The sequence below is a fragment of the Gallus gallus genome, chromosome 1, assembly GCF_016699485.2.
Source record: "Gallus gallus isolate bGalGal1 chromosome 1, bGalGal1.mat.broiler.GRCg7b, whole genome shotgun sequence".
Classification (NCBI taxonomy): domain Eukaryota; kingdom Metazoa; phylum Chordata; class Aves; order Galliformes; family Phasianidae; genus Gallus; species Gallus gallus.
The window spans coordinates 74,523,079-74,542,969 of NC_052532.1; the positions used below are offsets into that span (position 1 = coordinate 74,523,079).

Sequence of the window (19,891 nt, forward strand, 5' to 3'; positions counted from 1 at the left end):
TACCAGCAACTGAGGACACTAGAGTTCAAGGGCAGCTCAAGTGTCTGAGCCCAGGAACTGGGGGATTTACACTGTAGATATGTATGCACATAAGTACGTATATATACGTGTATATATATATCTACATGCAAACAGACATCTCTCTTGCTCAGATACATAGCACTGCAGGATGAGGTCACTTTTGTTGGTGTTTGTGTGTGATCTGTGCAGCCAGACATATATGTACATATACTCATGATGCACACAGCAAAGGTGCTCTGTGTGTATGTACCTACTGGGAATACACACTCAACTTTGCTTACAGGATGGACCTTGGGGCATGAAGGTGAAGCAATCTCGTCTCTCTTACGCTATCTCTTGGGGAAAGAACCACATTTGAATGTTCTTTGTCTGTTGTGTTTGTCTTGTGCCATTCAAACTAGCTAAAATATAGGCTAATCATATCTAAATGTTAAAAGCTAAAGTCTGGTATGCAAGCAAGTAAGGAAAGCTGAAGTGTGCTGAATGACTTCAGAAATGATGTGGGAAAAATACCTACTGCTCAGAGCCTTTTCTGAAATGCTAGTGTATCATGACTTAAAAAAACATGCATTCCTGTATCCCCTTCTGAGCATGGCTACCTCAGTCACATACATTTCAGATCTGTATCATTGGTCATGTCATCTACTCTTACTATAATTTTTTTATACATTTATCAGCCTAGTGAAAAAAATCAGTAATACTTTTTCATAAATCTGAAACCAGAGAATAAAAGTACTTTGGAAAAAAAAAAAATTCTGATGAGTAATAGGACAGGGATTGCTTGGAACTTTAGAAGTCCTCCTGAGGGATATATGCACTGTTCATTCTCTCCTAACTGCAACATTTTCACTACCATCTTGAGCATTCTTTGTTGCACCCTAATTCATAGACACTCTGATCCAGTACATTATACATCTTAGAACAGGTATGTGAACACACTGACATTTAAATAACTATCATAAATTAGCATTTCCATGGTTTTTTTTATTTTTATTTTTTTAACCTCTATGAGGAGATAATTTGCATATCTGCCCTGAAAGGCAGTCCCATGAGCGATATTTGCTTTCCACCAATCCCTGGTAATCTGGTAACGTGGTAGGCTTGCAGGAAGTTTTTCTCTAAAATTCAAGTACAAATATGACTCTGAAACTCTACCATTATGATAGTATACCAAACAAATCTAAAGTAAATTCTAGCATGGTAGCTTGTTTTACACTTCAAATTTCATATACTATTCAGATTAATAAAATATATTCAAGAAGAAAGTAAGAAACAGTACCAATTGATCTACGTTCAGTAGATCTCTGCTTTGAAAGTGCAAGTATCACTTAAAATCAGAGTCCTTTTTCACTACTTATGCTTCACATAAAAATCAGTACCACAATTAATGAAGTTCAGGAATCACTATACCAATTCTTTTCTATTGTCAGTTTTTCTTGAAGTGTCCAAATTTGGTCCAGTTATGTTTAATTTTCTTAGTAACTATTTCAGTGTCCTTTAACTGCATTTCACACACCTACATCTGGATTGGAACAGTTTATCTGTTTTCTCTGAATCTGCCAAGTTATCTTACCCTTGAATAAAGAGACCACAGCACCTCCTGGAATGCAGGTGTCTATATATTTTTTATGAGAATACCTCATGAAACAATACTTTATAATACAGATCTAGAGATATTTGAACTAAATTTTTATTAAATATACATGGATTTAAAGGAAAAGTTCAACTCTCTGCTGTAAAAATAGTGGTATTCAGAACCAATTCTTTGTCTGAAAATGGGAAGAGTTCTACAATCAGAACAATGAGCTAGAAATAGTTCTGATGATTTGAAGAAGTCCAAATATCCATATAAGGATAAATATGAATCCTATGATGCTGGAAGTGTGCCAGTACAGCTGCCAGACATTTATTGAAAATCAAGCTAGCCAAGGTACTTGGAGGTCAAATGAGTGATCAGAGTAAAAAAATATAATTCCCATCCTGTAAAACAAAAAAGCCAAATTACAAAATTTTTACTCAGACAAAACTCATATTGATGTCAGTGGGAATTTTTCCTGAGAATGATCTCTGGCATTTGCCTCAAACATACAAGATATGTGTCCAATATACATTGCTAATTAAAGTTATGCATGTAATGATCCAGTACAAGAATATCTAAAGAAAATGTGTATCTCCTGAATTTCTCTTTTGTTTAGAAAGAAAGTGATAACAGAATTCTACAAAATGTTCATGACAAACATATCTGTGTGGCTAACTAAAAATAGAAAACCATCCCAGATTAACAAGCCAAGAAAAAAAAGTCAAGACACTGCTTTGGTTTTACTCCTTAAGGAAAGTCTAAGAAGAACTGAGAACCCATTCAACAGCCTTGTCCTAATCTGTTGAATTCAAGCAGAGCAGCGAAGTAGTGAACACTGATTAAAAAGAAGGTATTCACAAATATTCACTGAAAAAAATTGCCGAAACACAACTGATGCCCCAAGAGGGAAACCTGGAATGAGTACAACAGAAAGCCCTGTTGTTCTCCAACACAAAAGGGTTAACTATTACAAATCAAGGGTTGAAAGCCCCTATTATTTCTGATGATGACATAGTGGAGAGTTGGGGGGGAATATAAGGAAAAGATTATCTTTTACACCAAAGACCCATTTAGACTGTCTTAGTAATGGGATGCTCATCCAAGGAAGATTTATTTTTTATCTCAACGTGTATGAATGGATCATTGGTAGATGCTCACAGTCTTTTTAGACCAAAGCACTAGTCCAATAAACTCATTTATGAAAAATTAATACACAAGTTTAAATAAGCTTGATTACCATTACTGTAAGTCTAGAAATGTTAAAGATGAAAGTTAATGCACAAGAACATATGAACTTGGTCTTCTAAAGTAACACAAAGAATAGAATCCTTAGAGTTGGAAGGGACATTTAAAGGTTATCTAGTCCAGCTCACCTGCAGTGAACAGAGACATGCACTGCTAAATCAGGCTGTTCAGGGCTTGACTCAGCCTTGTCTTGACAGTCTCCAGGGACAGGGCATCTACCACATCTCTAGGCAACCTGTTTCAGAGCCTCACTACCCTCACTGTAAAAGATTTTTTCCTTATAGCCAACCTAAATCTACCCTCTTTGAGCTTGAAACCATTTTCTATTGTTCTATCTATCTTTATTCTATCTATCTTTACCCTGGTAAAGAGTCAGTCCTCTTCTTTCTTATAGCTCCCCTTCAGGTAGTGAAAGGACATTATGAGGTCACCTCGGAGCCTTCTCTTGTCCTGGCTGAACAGCACCAGATATTTCAGTTTGTCCTCACAGGAGAGGTGTTCCACCTCTTGGATCATTCTCTGAATATGCTCCAACAGGTCCATGTATCTCCTGTACTGAGGACTCCACAGTACTCCGGGTGAGGCTTCACCAGTGCAAACTAGAGGGACAGGATCACTTCCCTCAACTTGCTGGCCATGCTTCTTTTGATGCAGACTAGGATACTTCCTGGGCTTTCTGGGCTGCAAGGGCACATTGCTGGCTCATGTCCAGCTTCCCATCCACCAGTACCCACAGGTCCTTTTCATCAGGGTTGCACTCAATTCTTTCATTCTACAGTTTGCACTGGTAGTGAAGATTGCATCAACCCAGGTGCAAGATCTTTCATTTAGATTTGTTGAACCTCATGAGGTTCACCTGGGCTCACTGCTCAAGCCTGTCTAGGTCCCACCAAATGAGATTCGGTCCCTCTGAATGAGATTCCATCCCTCTGGTATGTCGACCGCATCCCACTGCTCATCAGCAAACCTGCTAAGGGTGCACTCAACCCCACTGTCATCAATGTCACTGATGAAGATATTAAAGATTATTGGTAGCACTGACTCCTGGGGGACACCACTCATCACTGATCTCCATCCACACATTGAGCCATTGACCTCCTCTCTTTAGACTCAATCTTGCTGTCAGTTCTTTGTCCATTGAACAGTCCACCCATCAAATCCATATCTTTCCAACTTGGAGAGAAAGATGTGGGGTACTGTGTCGAAGGCCTTACTGAAGTCCAGATAGTGGCTCTTCCCTTGTCCACTGATGCTGTGACACCATCATAAGGGACCACTAGGCTGGTCAGACAGGATTTGCCCTTGGTGAAGCCATGCTGGTTCTCCTGTATCACCTCTCTGTCTTCCATGTGCCTTATCATAAATTCCAGGAGGATCTGCTCCATGATTTTTCCCTGCACAGAGGGGAGACTTGATAGGATGGTAGTTCCCAGGATCATCCATTTTGTCCTTCTTAAAAATGGGTCTAAAGTTTCCTTCTGTTCAGTCACCAGGGACTTCACCTATTGCCATGACTTTTCTAATATCGAGAGTGGCTTGGTGACTACATCAGCTAATTCCCTCAGGACTCTGGGATGCATCTCACTGGGACCCATAGACTTGTGGATGTTCAGGTTCCTCATGTGGTCATGAACCTGACCTTCTCTTTCAGTGGGAAGGACTTTGCTTCCCTGATTCCCTCCTACCAAACCAAACATTTGAAGGCTGTGTGGCAAGCAGTTATCAGAGAAGACTGAGGCAAAAAAGTTAAGTACCTCAGCCTTCTCCTTGTCTGTTGTTACCAGCTTGCCTGTGTCACTCACTGGGCAGATTATGCCCTACGAGAATGTTCTCTTCTGATTGAGGTACCTGTAGAAGCCTTTCTTGTTATTCTTGGCATCCCTTGCCAAAAATAGTTCAGGCTGGGCCTTGGCTTTCCTGATCCCATCCCTACACACCCTAGCAGCTTCCTTATACTCTTCCCATGGTACCTGTCCCTGTTTCCACTGCCTATGCATTTTCTTCATGGTCTTCAGTTTGACCAGCAGGTCCCGGTTCAGCCACACCAGTCTCTTGCCTTCCTGTCCTGGCTTGCTACACCTGGGAATGGAGAGCTCTTGCGCACTGAGGAAAGCCTCTTTAAAGATCTGCCAGCTCCACTCTGCATCTTCGCACATGAAGACAGTTTCCAGGGAGTTTTGTTGACTAACACCCTGAAGAGCTGGAAGTTAGCTTCCCTGAAATTTAGCGTCCTAATTCTATTCTTTGCCTGTCTCATATCCCTCTGGAGCTTGAACTCAGTTATAGCATGGTCACTACAGCCCAGACAGCCTCCAATCCTGATGTCACCAATCAATTAATTTGCTTCGGTGAGCAGCAGGTCCAGTATTCCATCCCCCCCGGTGGGGCCATGACTCAGGAAGTTATCCTCAATGTATTCCAAGAGCCTCTTGGATTGCCTACAGGTCTCCATGCTACTTTTCCAGTAGATATCTGGGTGGTTGAAGTGCACCAGAAGGACAAGCAACTGCAGTCACAATGCCTCCTGTACCTGAAGGTAGAAGGCCTCATCAACAAGCTCTGACTGATCTGGTAGCCTGTATTAGACACAAATCACAAGGCTCCCTTTTCCGCCTCGGTCTCTAACTGTGACCCATAGGCTTTCAACTTGCTCATGACTATTCTTTAGGGACAGCTCTTCACATACTATTCATTTCCTGATGTAGATAGCAACACCTCCTCCCCTCCTTACTTGCCTGTTCCTTCTAAACTGCTTGTAACTGTCAATAGCCACACTACGGTCATGGAAAACATTCCACCAGGTTTCAGTGATGTGGTTTTCTAGTAGTACAGTACCTTCCAGCTCCTCCTGTTTATTTCCCAAGCTGCACGTGTAGAGGCACCTCAGCTGGGCAGCGGGTCTTGTCACCTCCTTGAACAACTCTTTAATCCCTTTTAAATACTTCCAATGATTTTCCCCATTGCCTTTTCCCATTTCCCCCAGCAGCCTCATCATCTTAAGGCTTCATATGTGCTGCAGTGTTGCCAGCACCTCTCAAGGCAACGGGTTTTTCAAAAATGAAGCAATCAAAACTAAAAATTTTACTATGTATATTATGGAAATGCATATTCTATATAGATAGACAGGTATAATGCATTGTAAATTAAGACCAGTAGTGTTTTCGAGCCATATAGCTACATGTGTCTGTAAGGCTTGCTCTAAAAGCAATGCCTCCTATTTTATTATGTTGGCCCACAATGTCACAGGTGAATGATGATGGTATGGCAGTAGAGGCTGAACCTTCCCACGAATATTCTGTTGCATTTTGTTGCCATGCAACAAATAAATAAAATAAATGGTGTCTGACATGGGAGCATGTCCGAAGCAAAGATCTAGAATTGAATTTCTCCATACAGAAAAGAACCCTTTGACATTCAGCAATGCTTGATGAATGCTTATGGAGATGAAACAGTGGACATGAGCACAGTGAGGCAGTGGATGGTGCATTTCAGCAGTGACAACAATGACATGAAAGACAAACCACGTCCCAGATGACCATGCACAGTTGTCACATTACAAAATGAAGAATGTCTCAATCAGCTAATCCATACAAATCAGCAGATTATGACCATGGAGCTGTGTATGGAACTGAATATCGGCTTCAGTGCACTGGAAATGACAGTGACAATGTTGGAATAGATGTAAGTTTGCACCAGGTGGGCCCCACAAATGCTCACACAGGAACAGAAATAGCTCAAGATGCAGCCTTCAGTGGGTAACATGGTATGCACTGTCTTTGGGGGTAGGATGAGGGAGATTCTTCTGGGTTTTCAGGAATCCTGAAAAACCATCAGTCCTGCTCACTTTATTGTGATTATGACTAAGCTGAAGGCTCAAACATACAGAATCAAGCCTGGGACAATGATTCTCTTGAAACACAATAACTCCAGGCTCTGTATTGATTTGAAGACATGGGAGCACATTGGCAATCTTGTCTGGACTGTCCTACCCCTCCCATGATATGATCTGGATTTGGCTCCTGACTGAACAATGGACTGCAGGGGCAACATTTTCTTAGCAGTTGTGAAACAGTGGATCACATCCACTGGTGCAGATTTTTACAAGTGTGGCATGCATAGGTAATGGTGGTGACTATGTTGAAAAATAGTTTTGTAACTGAGAATTTGCTTTATCAAATAGTGTCATTGTGCTCTTTGTTGTAATTTCCATGAAAATAAAGAGGAGGCAATACTTCCAGAGTATTCCATGTATTTTGTACTACATATATTTTGAAATGTACCCTCAGATTTTTAAGTGCCCTTAAACTGGAGCCAAACAAACATATGCTGCCATTGCAATATCAAAACACAATGCTTTGTAGGAAACCATAGTGGGATATAGCACCATTTATTTTTCACTATTAAATTTGATTCAAATGCAACCTACTTCAATGTTTGTAACAAGAATTTTAAGTTTCAAGCTAGATGCCCCTCAAATAGTGCTATGGGAACTTATGTTTAAAATTATTTGTTCTACTGCATGGGAAATCACCACGAAAACAAACATTGCAAACATATCATAAAGAAAAAAAAAAAAAGCCACAAAGCTGGGTGCTAACAGATTAAAATGTGGCATCACCCAACTTGTCAGTGGAACAACTTCATTGTTCATTGTATTGAACTAACTTGGATAAAAAATGTACCTGGATCCTAGAAAATTTAAAATATCTGCACATATCACTGTTATGTTCATTGTTTTCACTTGACCTACAGGAGTATTATGTAGATACAGCTATGGACTTATGATCCTATTCTTTTAGCCCATGTATAGGCATAGAACTCCTTCTCCAAACCAATATTTTTAAAGAATGGATTGTTTATTTCTTTGTTTACTGTTTTATTTTCTTGTCTGATTAAGCTTAACAGTGTGAATTCTTGACTGCAGAGACATTGTTTAGGAAAGCATTTTTATGGAATCTTTTTTCTGTCATTATTTAAGAACAAGTACTTTTTTGGATGGATTACAGATTTGCAGCTCTTTCAAAGAGTGATAAAATAAACACTACAAAGTCCTTTAGAATTGATCTGAAATAGCTGTTTCACTAATCATAGCATTGTGGCCTCCAGATTAAATATCCTACAAATTAACAAGCTTAGAAACAGTTACCTCTGACTAAGAAAAAGTATTTTTCTTCTAAGCAAGATTAAATTCATGAGAAACTGGGCCTTGAACTTATAATTGGTCCAAGGCACATTACACACCACAGAGGTCTCAAGTATTTTTGAAAGAAAGTTAAAACAGAATATAATTGATGCATAAAAGAGGCAAATGTTTTATAGTTTCCTTCTATGAAAGCTGCTCAGAAGTCATATATTCTAGATTTATTATCACCTGGGCAAACACCTATCCAAGTTGATTGATGAATCAAACTTGCAACATAATAATCTGATGGATGGGACTACTGAACATGTCATTACTTTCCCTGCTGTTCCCTTAGCAGAGTTAGATAAGTGAATATAAAGTAAGAATGTTTTCAGCATGCCAGATCTCTAAGTACTTATCAGTTTTTCACACATTAATAAGAATGCCTCACAAGTAGCCTGGTTTTCCTGTTATCCATGAAATTCTCTACCAGGTAGTATCAGCCTGGATTTTTGTTTGTGAAATATTATTGTCTCAGCACTGAATATTTATATTTCTGATATTTTCATTTGCCAGAAGTATTCTTCCTTTCAGCCTATTCATCTCGAATCTATGACTTACTGGCAACTTGACTATCATATATAGCATTTTAAGGAACACTTTATAAAACAACCTAAATCATACACATTAGAACCATGCAAACAAAGACTTTACAATATTCAGAATTAATTGGCTCTAGAAGGTGACCAACCTCACCAATCACTGCATTTCCAAACCCTTGTGAACTTTTCAATTTGAATTGTGATCCAGTTTGGAGCATTGGCTCATATCTAATATAAACAAGTACAGATACTACGGCTAATCTGAACTAAAAATCTATTTTTGAACTTTTTTTTTTTCAGGTTTTATTAATTTGTTTGAGCTGTACCAATTCCTCTTGTAAAAAGATCATGGAAAAGATCTTGTAAAAAGATCATGTAAAAAGAGCAAGGTCAAGGGAGGTTAACTTCCTCATCTACTCTGCCCTGCTGAGGCCACATCTAGATTGCTGTGTACAGTTCTGGGTTCCCCAGTTCAAGAAAGACAGGGAACTGATGGAGAGAGACCAGATAAAGGCTACAGACATAATTAGGGGCCTGGAGCATCTCTCTTACGAGGAAAGGCTAATAGACCTGGGACTGTTGAGACTGAAGAAAAGACTGAGAAGGGGTCTTACAAAATTTCTTATAAATATCTAAAGGGCAGGTGTCAAGAAATGGTTCCACATTTTTTTCAGTGGTGCTCAAGGACAGAACAAGGGAGTAAGGGACACAAGCTGGAACACAGGAAGTTACTGCGTAACCTGCTGTAGGGAACATGCTTTAGCAAGGGGGTTTAGGAGATGATCTCCAGAGGTCTCTCCCAACCCTTGAGCATTTGTGATTCTTCCCTCCTCCTGCTCAAGGCCCCTTGAAAACTCATGTCATTAATTGGTTGCCTCACTATAAACATTGCCCAGTTTATTTCTGGAATTACTTTTCTGCAGCTTTAGTCAATAGATTCAGATTAGAGATGAGACACCAGAATTGATAGCAAAAATGTACAGACAGCATTTCTATCTACAGATAGCAGAGAATTGTTGAGCTGTTGAGATCTAAGACAGTTCATTCCCCTTATTCTGTAGAAGGTACAATGGAATCTGAATATCTAATTCTCAGATTCCTTTGAAAACCTTAATACACTCATATTTGAACATGCTATGGTAAGAATACAATCGAAGATGTTGAGAATTCCATTATTGTATAAGGGATTATTAGTTAACAAGGTACAGATCACAAGTTTTTTACATAAACCTACATACAGAAATGCCAAAATAGTTCTGTACTGCAGAGTACAAAGCTGGTTTTATCAGTATTCCATATCAAAATATCATGTGATAGGCTGTTGGGCGTAGAAAACACAGTGCACTGTGGAGCTGCGTTTCTTGCTTATTTCTATCAGTCTCACGTGAGTTCTGAGTTTCCAAAGGGAAGATGTATCTGACTCTCCAAAGGGAAGATATACTAGAATATACTGCTTTTTCCAGGAGCCTTCATAAGATTTCTGATTCTGAGTGACAGGGAAAGTGCTCTCTGGTCTCCTTCCTGGGGGTGAGTGGTGGAGAGCCTGCTGATAAATATTTGGATTGATTTTCTCTCTCTCCTCCATTTATTACTCTTAATTATTCGGTATTATCTCACATTCCTTTTAATAAATTAGTATCTCCTATCTCAATCAGGTAATCTCAATCTCCTATCTCAATCCCCTCCCTCCACTTTCTTCCAAGGGGAGGGAGGGCTGTTGCATGATTAACTTCAAGCTGCGACAGCTGCAAAAGTAATGCTTCCTACTTTATTGGCCCAGAACATCAGAGGCAGATGGTGGTGGTAGAGGTTAAACTTTCCAAACAATATTCTGTTGCATTTTTTTGCCATGCAAGAGATGGTAGCAAAGAGAAGGTCTAGCAAAATAGCATCTGATATGGAAGTGCATATGAAGCAAAAGTGTGCAACTGAATTCCTCCATGTGGAAAAAATTGTACCCATTGACATGCATTGACATTTGCTGAATGTTTATGGAGACCAAACAGGGGATGTTATCACAGTGAGGTGGTGGATGGTGCTTTTCAGTAGTAGCAACAGAGACAGTGGGTCACCTCCACTGGTGCAGATTTTTACAAGCACAGCATGGAGGCTCTTCTTTATCACTGGCAAAATGCATAGCTAATGGTGGTGTGTAAAACAAGCAAAGGTGATGGCAGAGCCTTTATTTGAGATATAGGCACTATAGAACAAGATGATAAAAGACAGAGGGATTTACTCACCCCTCCCAAGAACAGTTCAGAAAAAGGGTGAGCCCAGGAATGCAGCTCTCCTGGGTGCGAACTCTGGCATTCCAGAGGGGGAGGGGAAGGGGCAAACCACTCAGGCTCTGAGTACATACAATACATTATCAACAGTAAGAGGAGGGCTAAGAAGAATTTCCATCCCTTGTTGGACACTGAGGGCAACATGGTAACCAAGGATCAGGATAAGGCTGAGGTACTTAATGCATTCTTTACCTCAGTCTTTAGTATTAAGACTAGTTCCTTCCAGGCACACAGCCCCTTGTGCTGGTAGGTGGATGGGGAACAGAATAGGCCCTGCGTAATCCATGATTAGATGGTTTTGGACCTTCTCTGAAAGTTGTATGCTCACAAGTCCATAAGACCAGGTGGATTGCACCCTAGAGTGCTGAGGGAGTTGGCAGATGTGGTTGCCAAGCCACTCTCCATCATCCTTCAGCAGTCCTGGCTAACCAGGAATGTCCCAGTGGACTAGAGACTGGCAAGTGTGACACCCATCTTCAAAAAGGGCGAGAAAGATGATCCTGGTAGCTACAGACCTATCAGTCTCACCTCGGTGCCAGGGAAGGTTATGGAACGGATAATCTCAGGAACCATCATGGACAAATGGTCAGCCAGGAGATCAGGCCCAGTCAGCATGGGCTTGTGAATGGTAGATCCTGTTTGACAAACCTGATTTCGTTTTATGACAAGGTGACCCACTTAGTGGATGAAAGATGTGGCCTACCTGGACTTCAGTAAAGCCTTTGACACTGTCCCCTACAACATCCTCGTGGAGAAGCTGGCTGCCCATGGTTTGGATGGGCATATGCTCCGCCGGGTGAAACACTGGCTGGATGGCTGGGCCCAAAGAGTTGTGGTCAGTGGAGTTAAATCCAGTTGGGCCAGGCAAACTGTATGAGTTTCAGTAGAGTCAAGTGTCAAGTCTTGCATTTTGGTCACAACCCCAGGCAACCCTGCAAACTTGGGGAGGAGTGGCTAGAAAGCTGGCTGATGGAAAGGGACCTTGGTGTACTAATGGACAGTCAGCTCAATAAGAGCCAGCAGTGTGCCCAAGTGGCCAAGAAGGCCAATGGCATCGCAGCTTGTATCAGGAATGGCGTGGTGGGCAGGTCTAGGGAAGTAATCTTGCCCCTGTAGTCAGTATTGGTGAGGCATCATCTCGAGTACTGTGTTCAGTTTTGGGCATCTTAGTACAGAAGGGACATTGAGATGCTGGCACAGGTCCAAATAAGGGCAACAAGGCTTGTGAAGGGCTTGGAGAATATGCCTTAAGAGGAGCAGCTGAAGGAATTAGGGCTGCTTAGTATGGGGAAGACAAGGCTGAGGGGAGACATTATTGCTCTCTTTCAATATCGGAAAGGTGCTTACAGTGGGAGCAGGATTGACCTCTTCTCACTGGTGACAGGTGACAGGACAAGGAGAAATGGCCTCAAGTTGTACCAGGGTAAGTTTAGACTGGATATCAGGAAAGCTTATTTACAGAAAGGGTTACTAAGCTCTGGAATATGCTCCCCGGGAGGTGGTTGAGTCACCACCCCTGAATGTGTTTAAAAACTGTTTGGATGTGGTGCTCAGGGACATGATTTAGCAGAGGGCTGTTAGAGTTAGGGTAGTATGGTTAGGCTGCGGTTGGACTTAATGATCTTTAAGGTCTTTTCCAACCTGAACAATTCCATGATTCTGTGATTCTATGATTCTACATATATGCTTCCGGAAGCACGCACAGAATGGAGAGAGAGAGGGGGTGGATGTAGGCTCCCCTGCTCCAGTCACTCAGGTTCAGGCTGTGACCTGCAATTCCACTGCACTGTGAATTCTTTGAAAAATAGTAGCTCAGAATTTGCTCTATCAAACAGTGTTATTGTGTTCTTTGTACCCGTTCTAGTTTCCATGGAAATAAATAGGAGGTATTACTTTTAGAGCAATCTACGTAGAATGGAAGCAGGAAGGAGAGATCTAAAAAGCCAGTGCTGTTTTACTGGCTTGAAGTCAAAATGTGGGTTTAGAAAAAGCTTTTATATTTTCTTCTTTTATTTTCTTTATATTTTCTTCTTTTATATTTTCTAAGTGTTAACTATTTTCATAGCTCTGACCCAGAGAGTTGTGGATGAATCTAATAAAAAAGACACAGTATATATTGTTGAAAATAATGAATAAAGCAAGGTCATTTGGAACTTTCATCAATAAAGAAAATACACCACACAATCACATATTTGATATAGTTGTAGTGTGTGCGAATTTTTGTTGAGTTTGCAATGACACTGCACCACTCACAAGTGCCCATATGCATGTGAAAATGAAGGAGAATGAACAATTTTTTAAAAAAAGCCTAAAGCAAAACTAAATAATATGAACCAATTCTGACATCCAAAACATGGGTTTTGAAACTCTACATAAATTTTAAACATATAAGAAATTAGCAATTTTGGCTGTCATTAAACAATATCACAAAGTTTTAAAATCCTTTCTCAACTTCATTAGTACTTCCACAAATAACTTCCACTGAGTTTAGTACTTTGTGCAGATTGAGAGAAGAGCTATTTCTCCTTACTTCCTTATTTTTGTCTGGCTTATTCTTTCTGTGACTTTATGGAAATAAAAATCATAAGATAAATAACAATAAAAGACAAGAGTTTCTTCATAAATTTCCACATGATTTGCATATTCATTTGGTGTTAAAGAATAGCAGCCTCCATTCAAATACAAGTATCAAATACAAGTATCAGGAACCTCAGCACTATATTGAGGCAGGACTAGACTTGTTGCCCTGTTAACATCAGTAGGTTAACCTTGCAAACTGCCAAAGATTAATCTTGCAAGCTGCCAGTGAGGCTAATTTACTTAACAGTAAATAAGCCCTTCCTTAGTATACAGGAAAATTGACCTTGTTAGGTGCAACAGAGGAGGACAGAGAGGAGGAATAATGGGACTAAGAAAAAAAAGAACTACAAATGGTGCCTAAGAGACCTTGAATGCAGATAGTTCTGGGAGAGAGAGTACTGTTTCATTGTGGGAACTGAAAAGTGCAGGCAGGACTTGTGAGACTCTAAAAATGGAGAAGGTCCACTCTCTCACTCCTCAGGCCTGTCTCCCTCAGATTACATATTCCCTGGCAGTACAGGATTCTCTCCCATCATTCCATATTCTTCTTCCACAAAGCCAGCTACCTCTAACCTTATCTGCTCTACAAGAAACACTGCCGACAAACTCTGCTAAACTACCTGGATCTTCCGTGTCACTGGGAAAGAGAAGGAAGGAAGGGTACAGAAATGGTCCCTGTTCCTTAAAAGTTTTGAGTGTTGGATAGAATATGCAGTAGGCCAAGACAGAATTGTTGGAAAGGAAGATTTTCCTCCTCATCACCCCTTTCCTCTTGCAGTATCTCTTATTTCCCATCATCCATGCAATGACCATGCCCTGATCAACAACAACTTCAGGTCTTCCAACCTCATTCCAGTTGCTGCTCCCACTCAAAGTAACTACCTATTTCTGCACTTACACAGAGAAGGGTGGAGATGTTAGCCTCTTTTGTAAGCTCAGAGAATTGAATGAGGAAAGGAATTATGCCATCCTGAGTGGCCCATGGAAACATCCTAATGAATTAAGACTACCTATAAGGAAGCAAAAGGTTTTAAGGGTTTTGAGTCAGTTCTGAAAAGGATACAGGAGGTCATTATAACATAAAAGGAATAAAAGAAAGGAAATGATAGCTTGCTTACAGGTCTAGTAGAAGAGTAATAAAATGAACTACATCTCCACAATATTGTCATACTTCTCTGTATCAACAGTGTTGGAATGAAAAAAAAAAAATTAAGGTATCTTAACTGACTCCTTGGCAAGCAATGGAGTTATCACCTGCTTTATTTCTTCCTGTTTACAAATTAAAACATGTTTAAAGTGTGCCTTCATGTGGATTTTTCTAATGGAGAAACAGATGGTACTAAATACTTTCCCCTAATTTCTGAGGGATAACATTTGTTTTTCAACATTACTTCCCTAGTTTTTCTGCTAAAACTCTTATGCTCCTAAACATAACCCTATTAAATCTAATGGTGAAGAGACTTGACCAGAAGATCAGGGCTAATGTGGTTATCTTAGTATCATTAAATAATCAGTGTTAACAGAAATTTAATGAAAATGACAGAAAATTCACTGGGAGAAGAGATGAATTCCAAAGATAGATAATAAAACAACACAAATAGATAAAAAAGTATTTGGAAGCATGATCCTAGTGGGAAAATAAGAATAGGTATGAGAAAAAGTGTTAGATAACACATGAGGAAAGTAACCCAAAACATAATCTTATCACTACAAAAACAAACAAAAAAAAAAAAAAAAACCCTGAGAAGTAGTGAAGATGAAAGGGATAGATTTGAGGCAATGCAAATTATTGTAGCTACATATTTCTTCTTTACCATCACTGATCACTTTTCCCAAGAGGCCCATATTGTGAATGATTTTATTAGTTATTAGTTATTTCATAAGAGTCTGTTTCGCTCCTCTTTTAAAGCAAATAAAAGATGTCTAATACAGTTTGTTTTAGTAGATATTGTTCAAACTTAAAAAAGAGTCTGCCTCCATACTTTGCAATGCGGAAGGCAAGCTGAAAATATCACATCAATCAGCTCATAAGAATTTACAAAAATTTAGTAGAGAAATTCAAATTAAACCATGACCCAAAATGAGGAGAAAATAGGATATATCTGTAAACATAATTAATATCTACAAGGCTGCATGATATTTAATTCTATTATCCAGTCTACCTTCCTTATTATTTTATATAAACTCAGTTATAATCCACAGAGTATCTTAAAGTTTTCCTTAAGGTTTCAAAAAATATCTGTTAATAGTCATCAAATAGAAGAAGAGAAAAGAAACTTGGGACTTGAAATCCACCACCAAAAAAAAAAAATTTACAGAGCAGAGGTTCTAATCTTAAAATTGTAACTTACCAGATATGTTTCTAACAAAGACAGCCAGCTAAATTTCTCCCTGTACTGAAACAGTATAACAGCATGATTATTTGAGTAATAATGCCTTCTCTCATTTGCATTTCAATTAGTGTGGACTTTTCTGCCTGTCCGTTTGTTATTCCAACCTCTGTTCCAGGTTCTAAAATTTCATCTATCATATTTACTTTTCCATTCTGGATGAGTCCTGATAAAATAAGGTTCAATCTCTCCACCCAGAAAACCAAAAGCAGGAACATACTGGGTCCTAGAAATACAATTTCTGAAGATTCATGGGAAGCCAGTAGTTTCTATTCTCCATATAATTAGAGTTCCTCAGTATTTCCTTACCCTTTCTCTTGCAAATAAAAGGGAGTTTTCTCACACATCTTCTTCAGCTACGATCTTTATCACACAAACAGAAAAAACAAACAAATAAATGTAGAACTTGCACTAGGTTTCACAGATACACATCTAATATGAAAGCACTCATGCTTTCATATTCATACCATGTTTTCATGGTATTTTGAAGATTCATGTGATATCTGTTTGCATGGTTCTAGTCTTTTTGTTTGTATCTTTTTTTTTCTTTTCCTCTCCCATTTAGTTATCAATCATTCAACTGCTTTTCAAGACAATTACCCATTTAGCAGTCTAGTACTCAATGACATCTATTATTTATGCGGATTTGAGATGTAGAAACATCACAATTCCTCTAAGCCTGTACAGCTGCCAGATGCACATATGCACATAAGCCTCAGGGAGTCTGCTTCCTCAAATTGCTATTGCTAAATGAATTTCCTGTATGACTCTTCTGAAGCAAAGATTACACAGAACACATTTATTTCAGTAAAATTTTCACAATGCCCTTCTAAATTGATCAACTCTTATGATCATCTTCCCTCATGTTTTGGTTCCATAACTTCCCTTTACCAAGAGACTTTTAATAATAAATAACTTAACCCCATCTGGTTTTAAAACTGTTAAAACTCCTGAACATCTCGTCCCTTTCCTTCATGCTCTGTTAAGTGATCCTGTGTGTTCCTCAGGGTCCTTTTACTTCCCTCTAGTCTAACCTGATCAGACGCAATTTTCCATGTTCCAACATGATTTTCATCAGTATATCTGTCAAGTCATCTGTAAACATTTCACTGCCTGAAGTGATTAGCACACTGATGAAACACAATGTCAGTATCTGTCTTATGGACAAATTTATCTTCATCTGCATTAATTTAAAGGATAAAAGGTGAACAAATTTGATGTAACTTCTTCATTTCTTCATTAATACCAAGAGAATGACAAAATGATATTCTGATTTCCCATTTAAGTAAAACATCAGTTCAAATGTCCGTTTTGAGCATTACTTTTCACAAAAGATCTGGATCGGATAGTAAATGTCCAGAAGAGAATAAGAACAAAAAGATATCTAGAAAATAAGAGCTAATGAAGAAGACTGAAAAAGCAGAGGCTATTTCATTGAAAGAAAGAAAGAAAGAAAGAAAGAAAGAAAGAAAGAAAGAAAGAAAGAAAGAAAGAAAGAAAGAAAGAAAGAAAGAAAGAAAGAAGGAAAGAAAGAAGGAAAGAAAGAAGGAAAGAAAGAAGGAAAGAAAGAAGGAAAGAAAGAAGGAAAGAAGGAAAGAAGGAAAGAAGGAAAGAAGGAAAGAAGGAAAGAAGGAAAGAAAGAAAGAAAGAAAGAAAGAAAGAAAGAAAGAAAGAAAGAAAGAAAGAAAGAAAGAAAGAAAGAAAGAAAGAAAGAAAGAAAGAAAGAAAGAAAGAAAGAAGGAAAGAAAGAAAGAAGGAAAGAAAGAAAGAAGGAAAGAGATGAAATTATGTTGAATATTGCTGAGGATGGGGTAATCTCTATCTTTGCATGAAGGAACAAGAGATAGTGAACAAGGAAATAGGTTTAAATTAGGCATTAGGAAAAGCTTATCGGTAAGAGAAGAATTAGAATCAGTAGTAGCAGAATAGATTGCTTAGTGAGGAAGTGAAATCTTCACTTACAGATTTCTTTAAGAAGAAATAAGACAAACATCTTTTTATAATGATTTAAGTAGAGCTGATCCTTCCACACACAACAGACAGCCCCTCACAGTCCTCTCCAGCCTTTTTTTTTTTTATGGTTCTGCACTCCTAATTCTTCAGCTGTGTTGAGATGTGTCTGGAACTCCTTTATTTGTCATGAAGAAAGGATTCTTGCTGATCTCATGGTTCCTGTACACATAACTTTAACACTTCAGAACTCTTCATCACAGGGCTCACAAATCTATAGATCCTTTCACAGCATTTTGCAAACACTGAGTGAAACCTCAGTATTTTGTAGTGCAAGGAATTCACTTGAAATTCAGTAAAATCTGCAGGGTTCATCAAGCACGTTGCAGAGTAAAGAAGAGTTTGCACTCCTTCCTCTGTTTGCAGTGTAATCAGTACAAGACTTCCGTTCTCTTGGCTGATAGTATGACATTCCACATAAGACAAGCAATAATTTTTGATTACTATTGTACTAAGTTTATATCACACCTTAAAATCTGAAAATATTGAGCCTTGTCCACTTCATCATTGAATAGGCAGCAATGAAAATATTGAGAAACCAGAGGCAAAATAGGGCAGGTTGTAATAGCCTAATCAAGAGAAAGAATACTTTGGAGGTCTCTCTTATGCTGAAAATGGTGCTGAAGACTGCACTTTGGGACAGTGATAGGGGAAGAGGAACACTGGGGTCTACTGGCTGTTATGTTATTTTTTCATTTTATCCAATAATTCTTTTCTGAGGAACTCTACAACAGTGGAAAATACAACCATACTACAGCATGAGGTTCACGACTACAGCTTAGCTTTCTTCTCATTTATTTGAGCTCTACTTTCTATTTGAGCTGAGCTTAAGAAACATGGCTGGAAAGTGGCCCTGTTCTAGCTTTGTATGTGGTCTGATATTAAAGAAACTGTGCTGGAACACAACAAAATGTGATCAGATTCTTGGAATGGGAGTTGTACGACTGCCTTGATCTGATAGGAGAATTTGAATCCATTTCTTTAAGTCAGTGAAGAGAGTAATCAACAACAAATTCTTTGTAGGTACACAGCTTGCTAGAAATGATAAAAGAGAATCTAATTGCTGCAGTTCTAAACTACTTTGCATTTTGAGCAGCATGATGCTGTATCTGACCCTATTCCAATGCCATGGCAGCATCTATCAGTATGGCATATGTAATGTAAATACATAGTTACAGTATTTAGAGGATATTAAGGGATATTTAGGGCTAACAGCTCCTCCCTTTTTAGTCAGAGTTTGAAATTAATCCTCTGATGACATTCAGTAATTTAAACAGACAATACGCAATGACACATAAATCATTATCTGAGAATAAAAGTAAAAATGTACTTGGGACATTGTAAATAGTAATTAACTATTATCTCTCACTTTTCAGCCAACTCAGGTACAGTTTGGAGACCTATCATTTTATTGCAAAGCATTTCAAAAATATTTTTAAGTAATCCAACATACTGCTTGCTTTAAAGAGCTCTGTGAGTGAGTAGAATCATACATGATTCTACTACATGAAGCTTAGGATTTTTTAAATATTGCATCACAGATACAGGACAGACCTAGATGCAAGTATTATTTATGTTCTCTTAACATGTTACAAATGACACCACAGAGAAGTTTTGTTACACATAATGAAGTGGCATCTATATGACAAGGTATTAAACTCATTCTGTTATCATATTCTGTACAATGGCATATGGCATTTTCAACAAAGAATGACCTGCTGGCATCTTGCAGTCCTTTTCAACAATGATTGTTAAAATTAGAGTGCTAGTACATATGTGACCATTTCCTGAAGGACACATTGACACTCAAAACTGTGACAGTTATAGCACTGAACAGAAGAACATTCATGAGAAGGTATCCTCAGACTGAGAATAACTTATACAGTGAATTAGCTCAGGGAGATGAAACTTACTTCTTCTTCCTCCAGTCCAGTCAGATCCCAGAAGTAACTCAGTCTCATCTGTAAACGCTTCCACTGCTCAAGGAACGTAGTAGCTTTTAAAAAAAAAAAAAAGGAAATTATAAATTCACTATTGTGAATGTTTGTGTTTCTTGT

At 38.7% G+C, this 19,891-nt stretch overlaps 1 protein-coding gene across 1 annotated transcript in view; it reads right to left on the reverse strand.

The window, feature by feature from the left end:
* Positions 1 to 19,891, reverse strand: part of ANO2 (anoctamin 2) — a 203,288-nt gene that overhangs the window by 83,991 nt on the left and 99,406 nt on the right. Inside the window, exon 13 of the mRNA XM_046909597.1 lies at positions 19,748 to 19,830. Within this exon, the coding sequence (XP_046765553.1) occupies positions 19,748 to 19,830 (83 nt within the window). The remainder of the gene's footprint in view (positions 1 to 19,747; positions 19,831 to 19,891) is intronic.